Source organism: Haliotis rubra, unplaced genomic scaffold (genome assembly GCF_003918875.1).
Source record: "Haliotis rubra isolate DU_JTF1 unplaced genomic scaffold, ASM391887v1 Scf524, whole genome shotgun sequence".
In the NCBI taxonomy this organism is placed as follows: domain Eukaryota; kingdom Metazoa; phylum Mollusca; class Gastropoda; order Lepetellida; family Haliotidae; genus Haliotis; species Haliotis rubra.
Genome location: NW_025767218.1, coordinates 688786 through 715397, shown reverse-complemented (window position 1 = coordinate 715397; position 26612 = coordinate 688786). Strand labels below are relative to the sequence as shown.

At 40.9% G+C, this 26612-nt stretch overlaps 1 protein-coding gene across 3 annotated transcripts in view; it reads left to right on the top strand.

Annotated features, from left to right (window-relative positions):
• The first annotated feature begins 20232 nt into the window (after positions 1-20232).
• The window catches only part of LOC124252788 (growth hormone-regulated TBC protein 1-A-like), a 33931-nt gene continuing 27551 nt past the window's right edge, over positions 20233-26612 (top strand). For 2 of the 3 annotated variants that reach the window (XM_046686444.1, XM_046686443.1), the window contains exon 1: positions 20233-20348. In XM_046686444.1, coding sequence (XP_046542400.1) covers positions 20317-20348 — 32 coding nt within the window. In that variant the 5' untranslated portion in view covers positions 20233-20316. The remainder of the gene's footprint in view (positions 20349-26612) is intronic. The other variant, XM_046686445.1, reaches the window with a different exon arrangement.

Here is a 26612-nt window from a genome sequence, read left to right as displayed (position 1 = left end):
TGCGTATGAAATACCAAATATTGTCTCTTGGTCTGAATAGAGCTTCGGATACTGCTATTTTACCATGAGGGTCAACAAAAAATACCAAGGCATTTATTAACAATATGCTAGAACATTTTGCTAAAAATACTAAGTTATGTGATGTCCCGATAGTTGTTTGTATCATTACTCGAACCTTGCTTATGAAGTGGGATAATTACGCCGACTGACCAGTTATTAATTTTTAAAAGTAGCATTAAACAATATTTTCAAAAGGTATTAAATAGCGTTTCAATACATAGATAGTAGAGAATTTGACAACAGGAACAACAGCCTCGAACAAAAGCGAACAATAGAAGTAGGTCAACCTTCAACCCTCAACCTTCAACCCCGAACACCCAACCCTCAACCCTCAACCCTCAACCCCGAACACCCAACCCTCAACCCCGAACACACAACCCCCAACCCTCAACCCCGAACACACACACCCTCAACCCCGAACACCCAACCCTCATTAACTTTAACCCAATGATCCTGTCTTTTACTGATACATTGTTCTGTTGCGATCCTGCATAGTAATGTATGTCCATATATGGTATATCTTTACTACGCCTGGATAGATATGAGTCACGCGGAGTGGATTGTCTTGCAGTGTATCTCAAGCTAGCAAACAAACCCGGATAGGGCTATATCAAGCCCTCGATCAAGGTTACAACATTCAAGTATAGCTTTAAAAGACTTATGGTAGACATGTGGAGGACATTTCGAAGTGTGATGCATCAGTGACAAGTTTTATGTCCGATGCAATTCCTTGTATTGACTTGTACCACACATTCCCGGATTATTTCAGGTGAACAATTGACTAGCCTTTGCATATGTTCATGACGGGAGGATACGCTCACCTTTTCGCGAACACCTGGTATCATCACTATTTCATTGTGATTAGTAAACACATGCTCTGTCATCGTATAGCATGGTGACAATGACATCGTACAGCTGTAATACTGTTGAAACAAATCTATGCGCATGATATAGTCACAAACGTAAAATCGACTGCTTTTAACAGATATTTTTATGGATGTGGAAAGGGTTATGTCGCTTCTATATACGTTGCTGGAGTTGATCTAAAATCATTACATATGAAAGGGAGTTGTACCTGTGCAGACCTACTCCGACATTACTGGTGGTTTACCCACCGCCCTATGTCCGCCAACTCCATTATCTGTTCAAATGCGAAGCTTTACCACTGTAGACAAACATATTTACCTTCTTACCCGAATTCAATTACCTTGGAAAGTCGTCAAACTGTTCTCGTCTAAATAAACGCGTAATCTTAAAACCTTGCTATGTATATTAATGTAATATTTAAGTCCACAAAGATATATTAACTTTTGTTTTTGTTGGGTTTTTCTTTTTGCTTTTATCTGCCATCTTGACATGTGAATTTATATGAATATAGTAATTTTGTTTTCTCATGTACCACCGTTGGTGGTGTTCCGAGAAATAAATTGAATTGTCAATAGCTAGTGACCCAGGCATACATGGTAACCCAAATATGAACAATGGAGTGAGAGCGCTTGGTTTTTTCTCTCAGTCGTGTTCTAAATAGGTCTTTGATTCAAAAAGGTTTAAATGTCACGTGACCTTGCCACTCATTGACGGTATGTTATAACTCGTTCTCTAAGATAAGCAGTTCATTTTCCTTTTGATACCGTCCCTAGAACAAGATGATTTGTCAAGACATTAAGCAAGTAACTAATCTATTTTTGTAAGTCGGTTTATATTTGTTATGTATATCTTTAAAGATCAGGTTTCGAGTCCAACGTGTTGTTTTTGTTGTTGTTTTTGTTGTTTTTGGTGTTGTTCACCTGTGAGTACGAAACGAAATTTAGTTAGACATCAGAAATATTGAGGCCCGTTTGAAAGTGAAATTCGTTCAAAAGCATCACTCGTGAACAAGATGTACAACATCAACGGTAACAGTAAAGCTTGAATCCTGATCACTCGTGAACAAGATGTACAACATCAACAGCAACAGTAAAGCTTGAATCCTGATCACTCGTGAACAAGATGTACAACATCAACGGTAACAGTAAAGCTTGAATCCTGATCACTCGTGAACAAGATGTCACATCGTGATCCTGATCACTCGTGAACAAGATGTACAACATCAACGGTAACAGTAAAGCTTCAATCCTGATCACTCGTGAACAAGATGTACAACATCAACGGTAACAGTAAAGCTTGAATCCTGATCACTCGTGAACAAGATGTACAACATCAACGGTAACAGTAAAGCTTGAATCCTGATCACTCGTGAACAAGATGTACAACATCAACGGTAACAGTAAAGCTTGAATCCTGATCACTCGTGAACAAGATGTACAACATCAACAGCAACAGTAGAGCTTGAATCCTGATCACTCGTGAACAAGATGTACAACATCAACAGCAACAGTAAAGCTTGAATCCTGATCACGCATGGACAACATGCACAGCAACAACAAAGTTTGAAGATGCCACAACATCAACAGCAACACTGAACCTCTTTATTTAGAAGCTGGTATGATGAAGATGAATACTTTTAGAGTTAGACAACTTCTATTTTGCAATGGATGTTACGTTTCGGTGTGGAGCCTAACACCGTTATCTACGCCGAAACGTCACATCCATTGCAATAGAGAAGTTGTCTATCCACAAAAAAGTGTTCGACTTCAGAGACAGTAAAGCTTGAATCCTGTTCACGAGTGGACAACATGGCACAGCAACAACACCTTCATTTCCGGAATTCAGTTTAAGCGTTGGAATCATCCTCGAAGAAGAAGAGTGAGTGAGTTTAGTTTTACGCCGCACTCAGCAATAATTATTCCAGCTATATGGCGGCGGTCTGTAAATAATCGAGTCTGGACCAGACAATCCAGTGATCAACATCATGGACATCGATCTGCGCAATTGGGAACCGATGACATGTGTCAACCAAGTCAGCGAGCCTGACCACCCGATCCCGTTAGTCGCCTCTTACGACAACAATAGTCGCCTTCTGTGACAAGCATAGGTTGCTGAAGACCTATTCTACCCCGGATCTTCACGGGTCTCGAAGAAGAAGAAGCAAGACGACAAAAACAACACTATGTGTTTTATGATTGCAGAAAAAACATGCTTCTCAAGACATTATCACACAAAGAAAGAAAGCATAAGATAAATCATGTTTGTGTATGAACAACAACTGACATTCGGTTTGTTCACTATTTGGGCATATGATTGAAGTAACGTTTCTGTTCAAGAATACACCAGTGTCTTTCTGAAATGTTTCCAAGATTTATGTCCTGGTGGGCCTCTTAAAGCTTTACTTTTTTATGTAAATAGATATATTTCACTCTTGCTTGTTTGTTTGTTTTGGTTTTCTTTTTGTTGTTGTTGTTGTTTTGTTTTTTTGTTTTTGTTATTTGCTTTTTGAGCAGACTTGTCCAGGCTGATTCAATGACAACGACGCATGCAAACTTTCCATGATGTTTACAATTTGTTTACCCTTCAGGTTGGGTATTTATGGTATCAGTTTTGTATCATGTAGTAAAACAACATTTTGAATAATGCAAATATTTCATCTTACAAAACTGGCTGACCTATATCTAAATTATAAGGGTGCGAAGGGCGCTGGGGTAGCCTAATGGTTAATGCGTTCGCTCGTCATGCCGAAGGCCCGGGTATGGTTCCCCACGCTGTATCAGAGATGATCAGGCAAGATGATTCTATTGAAAAAGGCACGAGCAGTTCGTCGGGTGCAACTCTCTTTTGTAATAAAAGCTTTAGATAGTCTTCAGCAACGTCTATAGTCCTACTCGGGTTCAAGTTTGTTTGTCAGCTCAAGATACTCTGAAAGACATTCAATTCCGCATGACCCATATCCAAACTTGTATCCCGTCGTAGTAAAGAACTACCATAGATGATTGATGGATATTCATTACTTCGCATTGTTCAATCGAACAATGGATCCGTAAAAGAAAAGGTCACTGTGTACAGGCTCATGAGGGTTGGGGGTTGAGGGCTGACCTACTACTATTGTTCTCTATTGTTCGAGGTTGTTGTCCCTATTGTCTTCCACTAATACACTACTGTGGAGCAACACTACCAGGTGAATGTTTAAAGAATTCTGCAATGACGTCATTAATTCTAGAAGACATACACTATTTACACTTAAAATGCTCTCAATGACTTCTTCATTGAGATAGGAGTGTCTAAAATATATTTCAAAATACCACTCTGACTACAGTGTGACTTGTCTATCTCCTTTGTTGTTATCGAATACAAACATTTCCTTACAAAGATCATACCATGTTACCTTATCTGTAGTGCTACAAACACGCTTTATTCTCTTTAGGTTGTTGACCAAAAGCAGTTTGCAAAAGAAATAGAGCTTTCAAGTTTATCAGGTTGCCTGTTGGTGACGCTAAATATTAACTCACTCACGTTGCCTGTTAGTCTTGTTTTTTAAACAAGACATATAGGTTTTTTGGTCTTTTCTCAGTTTTCTAAAGATGTTTGATCTTTTGTTTTGCAAAACATGTTTACACACCTACACATGTTTTAGATCAACACTTACTATTATAGGATTTTCTGGGGGGGGGGTGGGGGTTTAGCAACTGTTTTCTACAGAAATTGGATCGAAATTGGTTTGCGAAAACATATTAACACACCTAAATATTTCTTTTTGATATCTACCCTTACAAATATAAGTTTTACTGGCATTTTGTGTTCTTAAGAAATTGGGTCTTTTGATTAGCGATAAAAATCGCAAACCTTCACGTTTCTTTTTGAAGATCAAACCACTTTTTGTCCATCATAGCTTCATTCGTCGTTCTTTTCATATCTATACCAGCATGAACATATGCTTCAGCAAGACAATTAACACTCTCAACAATATCAGAAAGGGACCCTATCCGTAGCTTGTGTTAATAAACTCTGTAGATTTTCAGATAAAATCTCTTGAAATTAGTCCGTCTCATTGTATTCCCACACAAATTGGTAAGATTTGCTGTTATATGCAATATCTGGTTTACTGGTTAACTGCAAGCGGTAGGTGTGAAGATGCAGATGTGCTCACAATAGTGAAATATACAGTGGTTACCAGTGAAGATCCAGGGTAGAATAGGTCTTCAGCAACCCATGCTTGACACAAAAGGCGACTATGCTTGTCGTAAGAGGCGACTAACGGGATCGGGTGGTCAGGCTCGCTGACTTGGTTGACACATGTCATCGGTTCCCAATTGCGCAGATCGATGCTCATGCTGTTGATCACTGGATTGTCTGGTCCAGACTCGATTATTTACAGATTGCCGCCATATAGCTGGAATAATTATTGCTGAGTGCGGCGTAAAACTAAACTCACTCACTTACTCACTGTACAATGGTTAAATAATACGTCAGAACAAATGACATGACCTATTTCACTTGTACCGTTGTGACAAACGAGGTGAGGTGAGATGAGGTGAAATTGGGTTTAACGTCGTGCTTGAAAATATTTCGCTCATATGAAGATGTTCATGCGTGTGTATGTGTATGTGCGGCTGCTTGTACTAGTCCAGACTTAAGCTGGTTTATAGTGCTAGCTCACTGAGATACCATGCCGAAGTGAAGCATGAATATCCCACTCAGACACATTATACTGACTTAGAGCCGACCAGTCCTTGTTGTACGAATTAATGTCGAGCGCCATGCAGGGACCAACAAGTACCATATTTTAACGTCTCTTGGTATGACGCGGTCGGGGATCGAACCTGCGACCTTCCGCTCTCTGGGCGGACGCTCTTACCACTACACCACGGAGGCGGTCCTTGTGACAAACGAAAGTAAAATCACCTACATCCAAGTCAGAACCACATCTACCATTTATTTATTATTATATGGATATTAAGTATTGAACAAATGAACCATAACCATTTACCAAAATTATTAACAATCTTATCAGACGAAGTAATGTATGTGATACACGAAAGATATCGAAAAGAAAATCAGTAAGATTGTCCTCATTACTATGGAATCCTAGAAGGGACATTGTTGCTATGTCGCATTGTCGCGTTGTCAAAAACAAGTAAAGTGAGGCAAAATAAACCAAAACGCGACGCGATAAACCAAAAAAATGTCGCGAAATAACGCGACACATGCGACAACAACGCGACAATGACCTTGAAAATTGTCGCTATGTCGTTCGCCCTTTGGAAGAATGAAAAAATTCCGCGACACGCGATGCGACAAATGGGCGACCCGCGTTGTATAATTTTCTTGTAAGAGGGCGACAACGCGACAATGCGAATGTCCCTTCCATTCCATTTTCAACATAATCTGAATCAGTCCCAGTGCGAGCATTCACATCTCCGCCGAAGAATGGTATCACCTCTTCTTCAGTATGAGATAGGATATGTAAAAGATGTTTATGTAGAAATGTAATGCCACGTTTTTATATATAATGTGGGATGGTTGTACCATGTAGAGTTTAAAGGACATAGATACACAGTACAACTCTGTGTGTGGTCCGTTTGACCATTTTATAAATGTACACTGATGTTTTCAAATTGATATTGAAATACATCCTGATAATCTCACAGAGTGAGACAACTTATCTGATTTCTTTGTGTGTATTCATTGAAGTTTATCATTGATTGAAGAGCAGTAAAATCATCCTGTATATGCGTGCAGTATCCTCTGTATTGAGAGGCTTTATCCTGTGTATTTAGTGAAATTATCCGGTGTATTGAGTGCCCTATCCCGTGTATTGAGTGGCATTACCCTGTGTATTGAGCAGCATTATCCTGTGTATCTAGTGACATTATCTTGTGTATTAAGGGGTAGAATCCCTCGTATTGAGTTGCATTATACTGCGTATTGAGTGGCATTATCCTGTGTATAGAGTGGTATTATCATCTGTACTGAGTGGCACTATCCTGTATATTGAGAGGCATTACCCTGTGCATTCAATGGTAGAATTCAGGGTAACCACGGGTAATCATGGGTAATCATGGGTAATCATCACAAAGTGTTAGCATATGTGATTACCATGCGTAATGCTCACGTCAGTTTATGTCATGCTTTTTCAGTAGTGCACAGGACCATTTTTCGCAAGTGTATGTGGAGAGAATAGCATACAGGTCTATTATGTGCAGCGCCATTTGGCCGTTAGTTATTAGCGAGTAAACACAATGACTCGCTTTCCCGGTTTTATGTTCGGTTGTTCGGGTTGTCTGTTTGTCGCCTTGGCTTCGACAATAAAGTGTTTGGACTTGATTGCACGTGTCCTGGCTGTTTACCGTGGAGGCGGAACCTTCTCCATTTGCGTAGCACAACTTCAGATACAAGCATGGCTGAGTTGTGCCCCTTTGGGAATGTGTTCAATAATCTTCTAGTTTGCGTGAGTAAGTGTATTTAGTTTTACACCGCACTCAGCAATATTCCAGCTATATGGCAGCGGTCTGTAAATAATCGAATCTGGACCAGTGATCAACAGCATGAGCATCGATCTACGCAACTGGGATACAATGACATGTGTCAACCAAGTCAGCGAGCCTGACAAGTATGGGTTGCTGAAGACCAATTCTGACCCGGATCTTCACGGGTCTGAAGTAAAAGAGGAATGTGAAAAGGATCAACACCGTTTCCAGTAATTTGGATATACATTGATGAAATGACGAAATGCCAATGAGCTGGGTGTTTTGAAAAATGGTATATAATTTCATCATTGCAATCGGAACAAAAATAAGAATATATTTTGAGCATAGAGAATGGTGTTTGATGGTACCAAAATTGCGTACAAATTCAGTTTTCACTCACGAATGTTAGATTCCTATGGTCTCTCTGATAGAGATTTCAAACAATGGCTTAAGGATATTGTACTGCAAAGAGTAGGTCAGTAAAGTGTTAATTAATAGCTAGAAATGTGAATAATATTCGCGATTCACATAAAAGCCAAAATTTTCTATTCTAATGGTGAGATAAGGTGTAATTGTTTGCTTTACGTGCGTGTAGATGCTCTAAGCCAGACTTACATGATACAGTTTCACATGAAAGTCACACCCAGACGCTGGATACGAACCTAGACCAGCTTTATCCCTGTAAGTTCGAGCGCCCGGCAGGATACAACCAATTATCACCATCTGTTAATGTTTAGAGAAGTGAATACATGTGAAACTCGTGCGGAAAGAATGAAAGTTTATAGTTGTGCCTGGTTGCGTTTTCCTGTTAAAGGGCATAGGTCAAACTAGGTAGTGAGCTCTAGTAACTTGGTTGATAGCGTGTCATGGCAACACAGCCATGCTCACAAAATATACTAAGCAGCAAAAGAAATGTCAGTTTGGAATTTTCCTTCGCAGAAACGGATAACTGTAAACTCATTTAATGTTTTGATTGTATAATTTTTACAACATCTCCAACTTTACCTGAGCAAAGACATTCCTTCCCAAACTCAGAATGAAAGCCAGGAAATGATCTCAAAAACGCAACCTGATCTCGGAGATGGTATGGTGTTCTCCATGTTTTTCATGCACATCATGCTGCACGTGCTGTTCACAAGGACCAGCCCTAGAAAATGCACCCTTAAACCAGGTTGAAACATTCACATTACAACGTCAGCAGGATGCCCCTTCTCACGACAGCTCAGAGGAACCAGGCGCTAGGAAGACTTGAAGCTGGCCACACTGCACAAGCCGTTGCCAATCACTTCCAGGTCAACGTTCGGACCATCTGCAGGCTGCAGCAACGTTTCCGGGCCACCAACACCACAAATGATCGCCTCCGTACTGGCAGACCAAGGGCGACCACAAGACGACAAGACCGCCATGTTCTACGACAGCATGTACAGAATCCCTTCATGCAGGCATCCGGAACAGCACGCCAGACAGTGGGAACACACGGAAGACCAATCAGTACTGATACAGTACGCCGACGTCTTAACAGCGTGAACCTCCATTGCCGTAGACCTTACCGTGGACCTATCCTCACCCCTCGTCATCGGCGTGAACGTCTACAGTTTGCCCTACAACACCAAAACTGGAGACACAGGCAATGGAGAACTGTTCTGTTCACAGATGAGAGTCGATACTGCGTATCAACTGCAGATGGCAGAACAAGAATATGGCGACGACGTGGCCAGCGTTACTCAGACCAATGTGTTATGGAAAGAGACTCATGGGGAGGTGCAAGCATCATGGTATTGGGTGGAATAGGCCTGAACCAGAGAGTGGGTCCTGTGGTGTTCCAGAACCTTGGTCCAGGGAGAGGAGGCGGCATCACAGCGGTGCGCTACATCGACCAAGCTCTCAGACCCCACGTCATACCACATTTCGCACGTCACCGGAACAACATGTCCAGCATGATAACGCCCGGGTCTCTACTGCCAGAGCCACATGGGACTTCCTACAGCACAACGGTGTCAACATTATGCAATGGTCAGCCCTTAGTCCTGATTTAAACCCAACTGGACATCTTTGGGATGAAATTCAGAGGAGACTGAATAATGTCATACCAAGGCCGAACACAGCCGTTTTTTGCGCCAGACCTTTCTCAGAGTGTGGTTCCAGTTGCCAGTGGCCTTCATCAATCGATTGGTGCACTCAATGCATAGACGCTGTGCTGCAGTTATTGCCGCTCGTGGTGGTCACACTAGATACTGAAGTCAAGAGTCTGAATGGACTGCAAACGTTCACGTAATGTCTTGAACTGTGTGTGCTGAGTTATCCATTGATGTGTCAAGATATTGTACACAAAAATGTTTTTGATCTGCTTATTATGTCCATTTCTGTAATGATTTGATTACAGTGCCTATCTAATTTTGAATTTGTACTGACGGTTTTTTTGCTGCTGAGTATATATGACCGGATTGTATTATTCTAGACCCGATTGTTTACAGGAGGATGTCATGTAGCTGGAATATTGGTGTCTCAAGAGTGAGTGAGTTGGATTTTACGCGGCTTTTAGCAAATTCCAGCACTATCACGGCGGGGGACACCAGAAATGGACTTCACACATTGTATCGATGTGGGGCCTTCGGAGTGACGAGCGAACGCTCTAACCACTGGGCTACCCCCAAAGCCCCGTGCCTCAAGAGAGAAATAGCAAATTTGTTACTTATTAATACATGATGCAACCCGAGAAAATCCACTTTCTGTGGATCCTTGCGTAATCGAAAGTGGTCTTCAGCAGCCCATGCTTGTCGTATAGAGGCGACTAACGGCGGATTCATGTTTACATTATATTTTATGCCCCAAGTGTATTTAGGATTTTAATCCACTTTCTGTGGATCCTTGCGTTTCGAATCGACGCAACGATAACAGAAAGCCATATTTGACACCATTAAAGCGCCATAGACCACTCGTTCAGGCCACATAAAAAAATATTCTCGTTTCTTTTACGCACACAATATAGTTTTCTTAAAAGACACGAAAATGTAATACATGTATGTGATTCCAGATTTGCACGATGTTACTTGTTAGTGTGACAGCAACTTTGTTTGTGGTAGGAGCAAAATCCCACTTTCTTACATATACCATTAAAGAAAAGTAAGGGATATTGGATGTACAAGATTGATAAAATGCAAATGATGAAGCCAAGGAGGAAACAGATCATAAAGACAAATTAAGGGAAAATGTGACAATTTATTCCATTCCTTTGGAAATGTTTCATCTGTATGGATATATATTACTTTTTCATATGCACTGGCATTGGCTAGTGGTATGCTCGCAAAATGGAATATCCCCTACTTTTTTTAATGGTATATTTGCAATCGTATCTCTTCAACTCCTGCAAATGGCGCAAGCGTGGGTCAAGACGCTTCAAAACGTTTGCTTTCATTTGTTGATAATGAAAGATCACGCCATCTGTCGACCGTTAAGGGTAAATAATGCTTTGTCGCTTTGCCACTAAGGTGCGCTTTGTCCTGGTCGCCCCGTAACAGCTAAGAACCGCATCACTTTAAGACACTTGCAGTGACAAGTTACCACATAATCAGTGAGATGGTGTATATAAGTATTGGGAACACCAAACAGCTTCATTGCGAAATGGCAAGTGCACTTGTGAATGTCGAGTTCCTTCCTAGCAGTCGTGGTGGCCGTAGTCTAGTATTTCAAGGTTTTAAGTATAGAGTTAAGAGAACGCGAGGTGCCAGCATTCACTGGAAATGCTGTATTGCTACATGCTCAGCCACCATCAACACTTCGAACGACCTCATCACAACCCAGAACCTTGGAGACAACCATCCTCCAACCCAGGCCAAGATCATCGTGAACAAGTTCCTGGGGACAGTGAAGTACAGACAACTAGAAGACCGCCTTCAAGTTCCTGGGGACAGTGAAGTACAGACAACTAGAAGACCGCCTTCAAGTTCCTGGGGACAGTGAAGTACAGACAACTAGAAGACCGCCTTCAACGTGAGGACAACATGAAGCCATCCTCCAACTAGAAGATCATCGCCGCCTTCCTGGGGACAGTGAAGTACATACAACTAAAAGAAAAAAGTACTGTCGGAAATAGAAAAAAACTGTTTTTTCACATTTATCCCTACAATTTATGTAGTTGATATGTGAAAGTGTATAATATCTGTTAAACTAAGTTTGGCCTAACTACAGTCTCAGTGATAGGGAGATAGGAAACGGCGAAAAAGGACTTTAGTGAGGAGAGATTAGTGCAGAAATGATCAATGCGGTTTTTTCTAAGTCCAAAGCGACTTATTTGGAACAGACCATGGCTTTATGCAAATTAGTGTGCGATGATATTGCATTACAAAGGACACTTTTTAAATGCCCATTTTGAAATTAGACTTAGCTTCATTATAAACGATAGCTGACGTAAAAAATAATAACTTTCATGTTGAAACTATTAAGGATGTAGTTACCATGGCGTCCCACTGTAAACATGATTTAGTTCCGAGTAGTAAATGTTCCGGTTCGGAATAAATGCCGTGAAATTGAGAATGGATGACACGAATAAAAATTCCGCACATACGGCAAATATTCCATCGAACAGGAACAAATACCGTAGGCCTAACCTATTCCAGTGATTATTGAATGCAAAATGGACTCATCCAACTAGTCAACATCGGAATGTCTGCTAACTTCAACTTGGTTACATGTTGACTGTAACCTGGCTACTGACTAACTGTAACTTGGTTACATGTCGGCTGTAACCTGGCTACTGACTAACTGTAACTTGGTTACATGTCGACTGTAACCTGGCTACTGACTGTAACTTGGTTACATGTCGACTGTAACCTGACTACTGACTAACTGTAACTTGGTTACATGTTGACTGTAATCTGGCTACAGACTAACTGTAACTTGGCTACATGTTCACTAACCTGGCTACTGACTGACTGTAACTTGGTTACATATTGACTGTAATCTGGCTACAGACTAACTGTAACTTGGTTACATGTTGACTGTAATCTGGCTACTGACTGATTGTTAATTGGTTACATGTTGACTGTAACCTGGCTACTGACTGACTGTAACTTGGTTACATGTTGACTGTAACCTGGCTACTGACTGACTGTAACTTGGTTACATGTAGACTGTAACCTGGCTACTGACTAACTTGGTAAAATGTTGACTGTAACCTGGCTACTGACTGACTGTAACTTGGTTACATGTTGACTGTAACCTGGCTACTGACTGACTGTAACTTGGTTACATGTTGACTGTAACCTGGCTACTGACTGACTGTAACTTGGTTACATGTTGACTGTAATCTGGCTACTGACTGACTGTAACTTGGTGACATGTTGACTGTTACCTGGCTACTGACAGACTGTAACTTGGTCACATAATGACTGTAATCTGGCTACAGACTAACTGTAACTTGGTGACATGTTGACTGTAACCTGGCTACTGACTGACTGTAACTTGGTTACATGTTGACTGTAACCTGGCTACAGACTGTAACTTGGTTACATTTCGACTGTAACCGGGATAATGACTCTAACCTGATTAATAAAGGTAACTTGGTTACATAATAACTGAACTCTTTTTAACACAAGATTCATTTAGAATCATCAGTTCGCATTCTGGGGAATCTACAATGTATTTTCATTAAAAAAAATTAAGTAACTTTCACACATGATAATTGCTTCTTGATGGCCACATGATTTGTTCCATATGGAACAAATACCGTAGGAAAATCTTTTTTTCCTTTCCGTTCCCCCCACGCCCCAATTTTTAAGACCACCCCAACAAACAAAACCCTCTTTTAGACACTTTATGATGTGTGTGGAAGTTCCTCTTTACCCGGAATAAATTCTGTGTGTGCGGAACGAAATAATTGTTCCGCATGCACTATTACAGGAACAAATGTTGGAATGAAAAGTTCCGCCGGAACTTTTTCTATGGGGGAACCAAATCTTTTTTACACCACTGTCACTATAAAAAGAAACAGATAGGAGGGGTCGTCTCATAAGCAAAACCAGGACGAGTGTCGCAGACGATGGTTGGGGCCGGGCTGGGGGATAGAGATATCAGCTATAGTTTGGCATGAAATGCATGTGGACCCATTTTTTGTGTAAATATCTCTTAATCCAATGACCCAATCGATCTCAAACTGTGCAAGTGGATGTTTTGTCAGACAACCTAATCACATTGTAAATCACCGATTTTATGCATTTGTATTAAAAAGGCTGTCTATGTAACTGTCAACAAAATAAACAGCAGACCGCAGACTGATTGCAGAGGTGGGGAGCCAATGACCGGTAACAGCGGCAGTGTTGGGTCATAAAGGTAAATGCACGTGCAGTTCATGATAGTTACCTGTGCACTGCACAGTGATAGACCGTTTGGATCATTCACATTGACTGCTTCTAGCTGTCATCATGAAAGCTTATTCAGATGATGCTAAACGTTTAATTAGAAATTTGTTGAATTTTATTTTTAAAAGAGAGCAAACGTAGCAAACCGATTTATAAGCTGTCGGATTACATGAAACGTACATAGCTGACCTACATTGACGAACGTTGACCTTTATGCCAAACTATAAGATAAGATAATCCTTTAGGGCAATTATACTGGGGAAGTACACGGCATGTCATAACAATTTACAAATAACATCCAGTCCTGTCGATCTTCGGGTGGTCATGCCACCTATATATTTTGAGACATTTAATACGATGCTTTAAAACGGTTATCAGGTATCATACTCTTTTACATAACTCAACATTAACTTTATGAAGGAAAGACACGTAAGATGTTAATCAATAGATGAGACACATGAAAAAGCACAAAATATCTTGAGATGACCCCTTGTGCCTGTAGGCAGCACATGCATTTCATGCCAGGTGAGTCGACGGCCCGTCGTCATATACCTGGCTGAGCGACCTAATTGCCATCTATAGTCTGATCTATTGTTTTGCCCGATTTTACGAGTAAACATGCTTTTCTGGATATCCTCTTACGCATCCCACTGAATGCCTAGTTAGACCGAAGTGGGTTATTTCGACATATGCTAATTGCAGTTGTGTAAATTTTAGGGATACAGAGTAACAGCCTAAAAACTTTTTTTTTCCTATTTCCGACAGTACTTTTTTTTTAGTAGCCAACATCAAGATGCCAGTGGAGTATGCCCATTCTGTATCTCACCTCATTTGACTTGTTTATTATAATTGTTTATGATTGTAAAAGTGTGTAACCTATGTAATAAATTTCTTAATATTCTTATTTTGTACTGTATTAAAATTTTATGTTATTGTGTAAATGCATTAATCTTGTGCAATTTCATGAATAATACTCAAGACACTGTAATGTAAATATTGTGCAAAGTTTAATAATACTGTTTATAATACTTGAGACGACCCTTGCCACCTCCTATTGTTCTTCCAATCAACACGCATGACTGCTTCGCCACCCTTAACAATATGTTGGTGGCAAAACGAGGAGACCCCATCACTATGAGCTTCAAAATGCCTCCCTCATTAAGCGGCGGATCGATCCGGGTTAGAATTGGTCTTCAGCAACCCCTGCTTGTCGTAAGAGGCGACTAACGGGATCGGGTGGTCAGCCTCGTTGACTTGGTTGACACGTCATCGTATTCCGATTCGCGCAGATCGATGCTCTTGGTGTTCATCACTGGATTGTCTGGTCCACACTCGATTATTTACAGACCGCCGCCATACGGCTTGATTATTGCAACTCTAAACCTACACACGTGTCCCATTACAGTAACAAAACAAACAAACTGCATTGTCCTTCAATCAGCTTCATGTCACTCGACGATTAAGGGTGTCAGTTTCAGTTGGCCTAGAAATGAGGACGGCGGGCTATTTCTCGGCGAGGCCTTGTTCTACAATACAAAGCGATCGTGGAGGAAAGACTATAGTAACTCCCATACTTGAATATACTTATGGCAGTTGTAGCGCTACGACCTCTCAGGGGAAGGAAGCCCAGGTCGGACATGCTTGTTGACGTGTTGTTTAATGCCTCGCTAAGCAGTGTTGAAGCTATATGGCAGATAATCGTGACTGGACCAGACAATGCAGTGACTAACATCATGAGCATTGCAATTAGGATACGTTGACATGTGTCAACCAAGTCAGCGAGCCTGACCCCCCCGATCCCGTTAGTCGCCTCTTACGACAAGCATGGGTTACTGAAGATCAATACTAACCCGGACCTTCACGGGTATATCTGATTAAAATAGAACGAAATCGAGCAGTGTGTGAAGCTTTCTTGGTTTCCTTCACAACATAAAACAGTCTGCTCCAAACAGCATATTTTTGGAATACTATTCTCGAATTGGGGCTGGCGGGGCAGCATAGTGGTTATAGCGTTCGCTCGTCCCGCCGAAAATCTGGGTTCGATTCCCCACATGTGTATAATGTGTGAGGTCCATTTCTAATGTCCTCCGCCGTGATATTGCTGGAATACTGCTATAAGCGGCGTAAAACCATACTCACTCACTGTTCTCCATCTTCGACGCCACATACATAGTATCTCATAATGCTTTCGGCGGGGTAGCCTGGTGGTTAAAGCGCCCGCTTCTCTAGCCGAAGATCCGGGTTCAATTCCCAACATGGGTACAATATGAGAAGCCCATTTCTGGTGTCTCCTGTCGTAATATTGTTGGAATATTGCTAAAAGCGGAGTAAAACTAACTTCGCTCACACTCACTGACACTGCTTAATCATCAAACCAACCTCAGTATTACCCTGTCAAAAATGTTCCAGCCATGTTGACCGGCCTGTAAACGGATATTATTGGAGTGAGTGAGTGAGTATGGAGGGGGACACCAGAAATGACATAGGCGGATCCAGAGGGGGTAGGGGGGTGCAGGGGTGCGCACCCCCCTTTTGTCCTGAAAGTTTATTAAAAGACCATTGAAACTCAAGTGAAAATGAAGTGTTCACCCTCCCTTTTCTCAATAGTGTGCACCCACACACACACACACCTTTCTCAAAAGCTGTATCCGCCCCTGAATGGGCTTCACACATGGTACCCATGACGGGAATCGAACTCGGGTCTTAGGCGTGATGAGCGAACGCCTAAGCCACCAGGCTACCTCACCGCCCCTCATCTTATACGATCATACACAATTAAATCACGAATAAAATACAGTGCCAAAAGTTTGGTGGCGGATTTCCGGTTACTCGGGTCAAGTTTCACCCGGACACCCACGTAGAAGCAATCAACTGAACGCCGGGTAAGTGGTCAGTATAATATCCCTATCAAGCATATCAGCAACTACCAACAGGAAAACCATATCGGAAAATAACGGTCATTCCCTTCTGGCGTTGAGAGGTTCTCAATGACTGCCTTCCGTTGAACACTAAACCGCTCAATTCCGCTCATTCGGCCATACTCGGCAGTTCCCGTAATGCACAACGTTTCATAACCAGTCATCAGTAATGTGAAACATGAAACATTTACCGATACATTCAGTTGTTTGATTATTTGTTCTTTAACGCCGCACTCAGCAGTATTCCAGCTATATGTATCGTTTATATATGGTATGAGTAACTTATATTTCAAATTTGAACGCAATCGGTGAAGAAATGGATTTTTAAGAAAATTCTCCCGATGCACTCATTACAATTTTTTTTCTTAAAAAGCCATTTCTTCACCGATTTCGTTCAAATTTGAAATATATGTTATTCATAACATATACGTTTGCAAAACTCTAGATTTTTATTTTTAAAAATTATTGTCCAAACAGTGATTCGAACCCCTGTGGTGTCACATATGGTGGAATCCTTAACATGAACTTCCACACAAATCACTGCACCAGTAACGGTATATGGTCTCTGACCAGTAAGGCAAAACGTGGCCTGTCCGCAACACAGCCGTTGATGACCACGCAGGGTGATGGTTAAATATAATCTCGAAGTGGCGGATTCGAGAACCTTGATTGCTGAAGTTTCAGTCTCTTTCTCATAGATCAAACTTAACGTTATGTATCCTCTCATTAAACATTCTTCAATGTTTCTACACTATATATCAATGCCAGCATTGTTTCTCTCAGAAGGTGTCATCTTAAGAAACTCTGTAAAATTTTTAGCAGCCAAGAAAAGAAAAATGTTTTTTTTTTATAGATGCCTCTTTCTAATGCGGGGCGGTGGGGGTAGTCTAGTGGTTAAAGCGTTGGCTCGTCACGCCGAAGACCCGGGTTCGAATCCCCACATGGGTACAATGAGTGAAGCCCATTTCTGGTGTCCCCCGCCGTGATATTGCTGGAATATTGTTAAAAGCGGCGTAAAACCAAACTCAGTCAGTCTTTCTAAAGCATTTATTTTGTAAAAGCTGTTACTCATGTTTAAATACATTTATTATAATTGTTAGCCATCATTTCTCTGTATACAACAAATATCTGTACCACAATATCTGTAGCATCGGCCTATGGCCCCGTTACGAAATAAACACACACATATCAACCAATTGTTTTTCTACCCAAATTCTAGAATTTTAGGCTCTAGTGCACAAGGTTTTTGTTATGTTTATTGCTCGACAACCTCTCTCTAAACCGGTTTCGGTTCGTCAATACAAAACGTCAAAATAATACCCCCCCAAAATATCAACTCTAATTTATTTAAAACATGGGCAATAAATAGAATACGATACACGTTGTCGTTAGTTACCAATTTAACGGAACTCGTGAACTTTCTATCTTATCTATCATGGAAAGTTCGTTTTCGTAAAACTGGCATCTAACGAGAACTCGTCCATGTAGTATTCTAAATTGACGTGACGTGTATTGACGTCAGAGAATACTTTGTCACGTTGGTTAAGTTTGGCCGCACTCAGGAATAGTCCAGCTATATTATGGTCTGTGAAAATCGAGTCTGGTCCAGACAATCCAGTGATCAAAAGCATGAACATAGACATACGCTATTGGGATACGATGACATGTGTCAACCAAGTCGGCGAGTCTGACAGCTTACGAGAAGCATTGGTTTGTTAAGATCGCGATTCTAACCCGGATTTGCACGGACCTTTGTCACGTTGACATTGTAGTGACTGACTGACTGAGTTTAGTTTTACGCCACTTTTAGCAATATTCCAGCAATATCACGGCGGGGGACACCAGAAATGGGCTTCACACATTGTACCAATATTGGGAATCGAACTCGGGTCTTTGGCGTAACGAACGAACGCCTTAACCACTCGGCTAACTCAATTTATGATGGTTGTTATTCAAAGACGAGTTTCAAAACATGCAATTTTTTTAAAGAAAGGTGGACCCGAAAATGTTTACAAAACATTTATAGGACATCCAGCGTGTGTGTTTCTATATAAAGTTATGATAACGATGGCGATCTAATCACTGTCCATGCAAATCCGGGATAAGATGCAACAACTCCTGCTTGTAAGGCGCGACTAACAGGATCAGGAGTTTATAGGCTGGCTCGGTTGATGCACGTCACCGTTTCAAATTTGCGTACACCAATGCTCATGGTGTTAATCTCTTGACTGTATCGTTCCGCCATTCACAGGCCGCCAATTACAGATCTAGCTGGAGTATCGCTTTGTGTGACGTTTAACAATTTCAATAAAAAAACAACACACACACACACACACACACACACACACACACACACACACACACACACACACACACACACATACACACAAACAACAATATTTAAAAAAAGAAAAAATTTATATTCCATCAATGCCTCCATACTGAACCAGTTTAAGGTGCGACATGATTATTTGAAAATTATATATAATATTATGTAATAATAAAACTGGAATTGCTAAACGTATCATTGGTAACGAGGCGGGTGGATAAAATAACCAGAAACAATTGATGCACCAGCGTTCCCACTGATCAGCTGCAGATGATAATGTGTTAGAAACTCGCCATCATCATCATCATCATCATCATCATCATCTCCACCACTATCTAAACCATCATCATTACCATCACCATCATTACCATCATCGAACTTATCAGTATTTTGAAATAAGGTGTGAAAACATTGGATCCTTCTGTTTGAACCGGGCGGTGGGGTAGCCTAGTGGTTAAAGCGTTCGCTCATCACGCCGAAGGCCCGGGTTCGATTCTCCACATGGGTACAATGTATATATGTGTGAAACCCATTTCTGGTGTCCCCCGCCGTGATATTGCTGGAATATTGCTAAAGGGGCGTGAAACCAAACTCACTCACTTACTTACCCAACCTCCTATTAAAACAACATCGTGCACCTGCCGCAATCGTTGTTTAGAGTTACAAAACTGCTCAATGCATCAAATCATATCGTACATATCATTTACAAATTTCAGCAATTAATAAACTTATATTGCCATCCATTGTTACACCGAGTAGACAGTATTCGATCACTGATGTTACATTTTTGTTTTCTAGATACAATTATCTTACCTATTCATGACTACATTCAAAATGACGTCACAATTTAGTATTCTCGCCAGGCTTATATTGAATACACGAAGTGTGCCTTCGTGTGTCTCTAAATTTAATGGCAAAAGAAACTGTTGTTGCCTATATTAATTTGTATACAATCTTACGTGTTTCCCTATAGAAAAGTGTTATGTCGACTATCGGACGACGGTATATGTCCGTACAACTAATAATCCTCTAATAATAGGTATTACGGGCTGGCAAATATTCACTGTTATTATCGCAACTCAGGTGAAGAGTCCGACCTCTGATTAATATTGTAAACACGCTCCTTACAGGGACTTGCAGTGTGTGGAGCTTTCGGTGTTTCTGTCACAAATGCAGAAAATTTCACTTGGTACTGCAGTTACTTCCCCTTTGTATATTTTCCTCCATCAGAAGTCACATAAAACGCGTGTTGAGCTAGTCAGGTTTCCGAATAGCATTCGAGTGTCGTTCGAGCGGCGGCGGCGAATGAGAGAATGGCTGGAGGCTCGCAATCGTTTCAGAAAAGGTAAAGGCTTGTTATTTTTGTAATATGAATTGAAAGTGTAAAAATGTCTAGCCATAACCTGTCGTATGTCAGTGAGGTAGATCGGTATTCTGCGGTATCTTCGCCCTGCCTCCCTAAACTGGTACTACTTACGTGAGTACTTGTAATGAGTCGTGATGCGAGTGGAGTTCTGCCGATCGATTTGTTTGAATCACTCATACGTTGTAGGGCGTACTCAACTCGTGTTCTACGGTGGATGTTTGTGACAATAATATCTTATTTCATGATCTGTTGAATTGGTATATTGAAACCAAGTGTCTGGAATTTATTAACTTTATGATAATCGTGACTATCAGTAGATCTATACCGTTGTTGACAATGACCATGGTGATGTTTTTTTAAAGATTATCATCATCATTATCATAATTTTTGTCGTTTTTATGTTTTATTTGGAGATACATAAATTACACTTTTTTGAGAATTTGTGTCATGTAAATACTTTGGTGGGTTTTTTGTAAAATTAATTTTGTTCTTATGTATTTAGAGTGAGTGAGTGAGTTTAGTTTTACGCCACACTCAACAATATTCCAGCTATATGGCAGCGGTCTGTAAATAATTGAGTCTGGACCAAACAATCCAGTGATCAACAGCATGAGCATCGATCTGCGCAATTGGGAAATGATGACATGTGTCAACCAAGCCAGCGAAGATGACCACCCGATCCTCGTTAGTTGCCGCTTATGACAAGCATATGAGGTTACTGAAGGCCAATATTCTAACCGGACCTTCACGGTAGTATGTATTTAGATGTGATTGTCATATGTATGCATCATTTGTGTTATGGTATTTGAGTCACATCAGTCTGTAAATCTACATGAAATACATTCCAATCAATGTCCAGTTCTAATATAAACTGAAAGTGTGTGTCCTTAGAACAGCATCATCATTTATCAGATATTTTTGTCTTTATTTGATAGATCTTTCTTTGCTAGATATAACAATTTAAAAACACCAGAAATGGGCTTCTCACATTGTACCCATGAGGGGAATCGAACCCGTGTCTTCGGCGTGATGAGCGCAACGCTTTAACCACAAGGACAAGGTGTGGGGGGGTACTTGAGTGGGGAAGGAGTTGGGGGCACTCTAGCTATAGGTATGCAAGGTCCCTGGTCTTTGTGTGTGCTTGTGGTGGAATATATAGTTATCTCAAGCAGCAACTCTTTACAACCTAGAGTTTTTGAATTCTCACAAGCAGTTCATGAATAATGACAAGTGTCATGAATCATAGGTGAATGATCTTTGTGGGTTTCTTTCTGGTTGACTGTCTAGCGCTGACTTATCACACAACCCTGTAATATGCACACGCCTTCATGCCTGTGATCAATATCACCCCACATTATTTTCTCATTGATCTTGTACCCACAGTTGTCTTTAGGGAGCCTGTCAGCTTCAGATACCATTCTCCTTAAAACTGCTCCTGAGGCAAAAAAGAATGGCTCAAGTCAAACTCACTTAGGGAATCACAAATTTTGTTTCTCCATGAAACACATCAGTGTACCATTCCTGTCAGAGTCTTTCACATTCTCCTATATCCACACAGACACTAACACAGAGAAAGAGAGAGAGTGAGGTAAATATATTATTGATGTTTCCAAAGAACTAAAACTTCTAGCACATTTGATCATGGAGATAAGACCTTTCAGAAAGTGGTCAGATGTAACAGAGGCGGTGGGGTAGCCGAGTGGTTAAAGCATTCGCTCGTCATGCCAAAGACCCAGTTCGATTCCCCACATGGGTACAATGTGTGAAGCCAATTTCTGCTGTTCCCCGCCCTGATATTGCTGGAATATTGCTAAAAGCGGCGTAAAAAACATACTCACTCACTCACTCAAATGTAACATGTGTTATTGTTCAGGGATTCAAACTTACTCACTCAGATAAAGGCGACATAACCCACTCTCCAGCGCAGCTTAGAATACGTACTGGGCTGTTAGTACATCCACCATAGGGACCAATTTTGTCTTGGAATCTGTTTGTCTGGAGCAGTACCAGTATTTTGTGTACCCGCCCTCTGATAAGTTCAAATTGGCACTGCTACCTTGATTGAATAGTCGAATGGAACATGTAATAATTTCGGATTACATTGTTTTTATGTAAAAATTCTTTGTGAGCCAGCAACCAGGTGCCTTACTCAGGAAGTGTGGGCTCTAAGTCCGAATGACATTTGAAAAAGTATAACCCCAAGATGTTTTTCTAGGATCTTCATCAAAACGTCTGGTGAGTTGTTCCTGTGCCATGATAAGACCAGCTGGGGTTTGAGAACAGTGATCCTGCTTTGCTAATTAGTTCATCATTAGCTTACAGCACTGTGGACCTGCAAACAACACTCTGTTTAATCATTGTTATTTTTGTATGTTTGTCAAGTGATATCCTTGGACAGCAAACATCCTATTTCTCTTCAATGTCGTTCTGACACACAGTGTGCATGAAGAAGATCACAGTTTATTACAGCACTAAAGGAATTATTATATGTAGGGCCTTGATTTACAAGACCTAGTAAGACTGACTGATGAATATGAAAATTAATTAAGGACATTTGACATTTGACATTTTTTCTTATTTTGGCAGCTCTGTTCTAAAATTAAATGAAATGAGAAAAAATATTATTACCACAGCTCTTAAAGCATGAGGAATAATTAGTACAAAAATATGTGTTCTATGAAATTATCAATTTTCCTTTGGTTGGTTCAGTATGCTGTCCTGTTAAAACTTCTTTGTTTGAAAATTATAAAAAGGCCAACGAATGAAAGGAAAAAGGTCTAACAACCTGTGGTGATTTCTCTTACATTTTAGGTTGGGATTCCAGTTTGAATAGATCCCTGGCAACATTTGGTGGTTGCACTTACATTGAAGGTTGGGATTCTGGTTTGAATAGGTCCCTAGCAACCTGTGGTGGTTGCTCTTACATTGTAGGTTGGGATTCTGGTTTGAATAGATCCCTAGCAACCTGTGGTGGTTGCACTTACATTGTAGGTTGGGATTCTGGTTTGAATAGATCCCTAGCAACCTGTGGTGGTTGCACCTACATTGAAGGTTGGGATTCTGGTTTGAATAGATCCCTAGCAACCTGTGGTGGTTGCACTTACATTGAAGGTTGGGATTCTGGTTTGAATAGATCCCTAGCAACCTGTGGTGGTTGCACTTACATTGTTGGTTGGGATTCTGGTTTGAATAGGTCCCTAGCAACCTGTGGTGGTTGCTCTTACATTGTAGGTTGGGATTCTGGTTTGAATAGATCCCTAGCAACCTGTGGTGGTTGCACTTACATTGAAGGTTGGGATTCTGGTTTGAATAGATCCCTAGCAACCTGTGGTGGTTGCACCTACATTGAAGGTTGGGATTCTGGTTTGAATAGATCCCTAGCAACCTGTGGTGGTTGCACTTATGTTGTTGGGATTCTGGGATTCCCTGGTTTGAATTGTTGATTCCTGGTTTGAATAGATTCCTAGTAACCTGTGGTGGTTGCACTTACATTGTTGGCTGGGATTCCTGATTTTGAATAGGTCCCTAGCAACCTGTGGTGGTTGCACTTGCATTGAAGGTTGGGATTCCAGTTTGAATAGATCCCTAGCAACTTGTGGTGGTTGCACTTACACTGTTAGCTGGGAATCATGATTTTGAATAGATCCTAGCAACCTGTGGTGGTTGCACCTACATTGATGCTCAAACTCTGGCACTAGCTGGATTGTGTGTCATCAGAACATCAATCACTGGATTGTCAGACTTGACTGTTTACTGTTGTTGTATAGGTGGGATATTGCTGACTGTGGCGTTAAGTCAACAAACAACTAATATCACTACAGCTTGCACTTAGTGAACAGACCAATGTGACCTCCATTTGCTGAGGGAAATATAGCTGTAGGACATATAGGACTTGGCGTTGTTATTGATGGCCATTCAGCTGGTTAGCTTGTTCAGACATGCCAGATGTTGTCCGATCAATGTTTACCAGATTCATTTGCACTTCAATGATATTATCCCCACCTTTGGATATGTGGGATTGACATAAACTGACAGGAATGCATGTTAAATATGTCAGTTATGATAAGTTAGTAATTCTGTACTGTAAACAGTGATAGATGTACGTGTGTGTGCATGCACGCTTGCGTGTGTATGTGTGTGCACGCACGTATGTGTGTGTATGTGTGTACATGTGCATGCATGTGTTTGTGTGTGCATGTGTGAGTGCTTGTGTGTGTGTACTTCCATCCATGCATTCACACACATGCACGCACACACATTACCATGTTGTTAATCATTCTGTGTATTTATTCTTATTTAATATGCTGTTCCACCAGCGTGAGATCAATCAAACTTCACAAAATCAACCTATTTATTACTATCTGAAGATCCGGGTTAGACTTTATCTTCAGTAACCCATGCTTGTTAGAGGCGACTAACAGGATCGGGTGGTCAGGCTCACTGGCTTGGTTGACACACGTCATTGTATCCTAGTTGCGTAGATCAATGCTCATGCTGTTGATCACTGGATTGTCTAATCCAGACTTGATAATTTCAGACGACCATCATATAGCTGGAATATTGCTGAGTGTGGCGTTAAACGCCAAAAACCAAGATATAGCCATTGAATATACATAGTGCTTGTGCTGGCTGGGTTTTGATTCCCTACATAAGAGTGCGATGTGTGTAGCTCATTTGTGGCATCCCTTGTTACCTGTTGGAGTACTGACAGTCACACATTTTGAGGTCATTGATTCTCCAGTGATCAGAAACATTCCACCACATTTGGCCATTACACACCGAACACAACTGACGAGAACAATCAGAACCAAACATGCTGATCAAGCACATGGTCATTTACCAAAATCTAATCAACAAATCAGTATAAGCAATTCAATAAACACCATACCTCAACCATCCAATTTGTTTTCGTCGACATGAAAACTATATGTTGAACAACTAATCATAACATCACAAGCTTTGAATGTGACCTCAATAATGAATGAGAGAAAGTAGTATCAGTAATTGAATATATATGTAACACCTCATTACATCACTGTCTCATTTCTGAAGTGTAAAACTACTTGTTGCACAACTAATCACAAGGACATGAGCATTTGATGAGATCCCAATGGATGCATATTTATAGACGGATTTAATATTCAGCTTCCCGATTGACTGGCGACATGCTGTAAGAATCAATGAAAGTCACAGGAAGGAATTCTGTCACATTCCACTATCATTAGTCAGCATGCATCTTCCCATCTGTTGCTAAATGAACTTTGTGTCAGTTGAGGTATGGGATAATTACTTTTGTCAGGGGCTCAGTCAACATGCTAGTTTTCCACAGCGATGTCTATTACGAGCAGAGTGTTCTTGGAGGAAACCTTTGGTATTTCTGGTCAAGGATGAGGCCTGATCAAATATTGGTGATGCATGTCTTGTTCAATATCTTTCCTCAGCATGTTCTGGGTAAACGTCTTTTTAACGTTTTTCATCTGAGACTGCTCACGTGAATATTGCAGAAACTGGCAACACTATTGTGATGCTATTCACACAGCACTGTCAGCTGCGTGTCGAAATAGAGCATGAGGACGGTGGTGAGCCTTGTGGTTTGAAACTGTTCGCTCTTCATGCCGAAGACGTGGGTTCGATTCCCCACTTGGGTACAATGTGTGAAGCCAGTTTGAGACATCCCTTGTTATTGAACTGTTGGAGTATAGTTAAAGGTAGCGTAAAACCATTCTCACTAGTACTGATGGTGTGGTGTCAAACTTTCACTCATCACTGGGTTTGTATCCTGAAATTGACCGGATTATGCTTTTCAGCATCATACCCATCTTCAAAGTTCAACATCTAAGAGCCCCTGAAATCACTTACGCTATCGTCTGACATCAAACTGACATGCTTTTCCAGGTTTCTTCACAAGCTGTTCGCTTGCTCTGTTTATGTTTTATGCTCTAGGCTTGTGGGCTTGTGGATTTGTGGTGTTTGGCAAAGTGGTGAATGCTTAAGAACAGTGTCTGCATCAAAGTAACGTTAAACTCAACTCACTCACTTTAAAAACCGAAATAGAGTGGAACCAACTTGTCAGGGGACCACTTGTCACGGCGACACATGTCAGGTAGTAGTAGTAGTACTGTTTAGTGTAGTACTGTAGTAATCTAGTGAAGTACTGTAGCAGTCTAGTGTAAAACTGTAGTAGTCTTATAGTGTAATACTGTAGTAATCTAGTGAAGTACTGTAGTAGCCTAGTGTAAAACT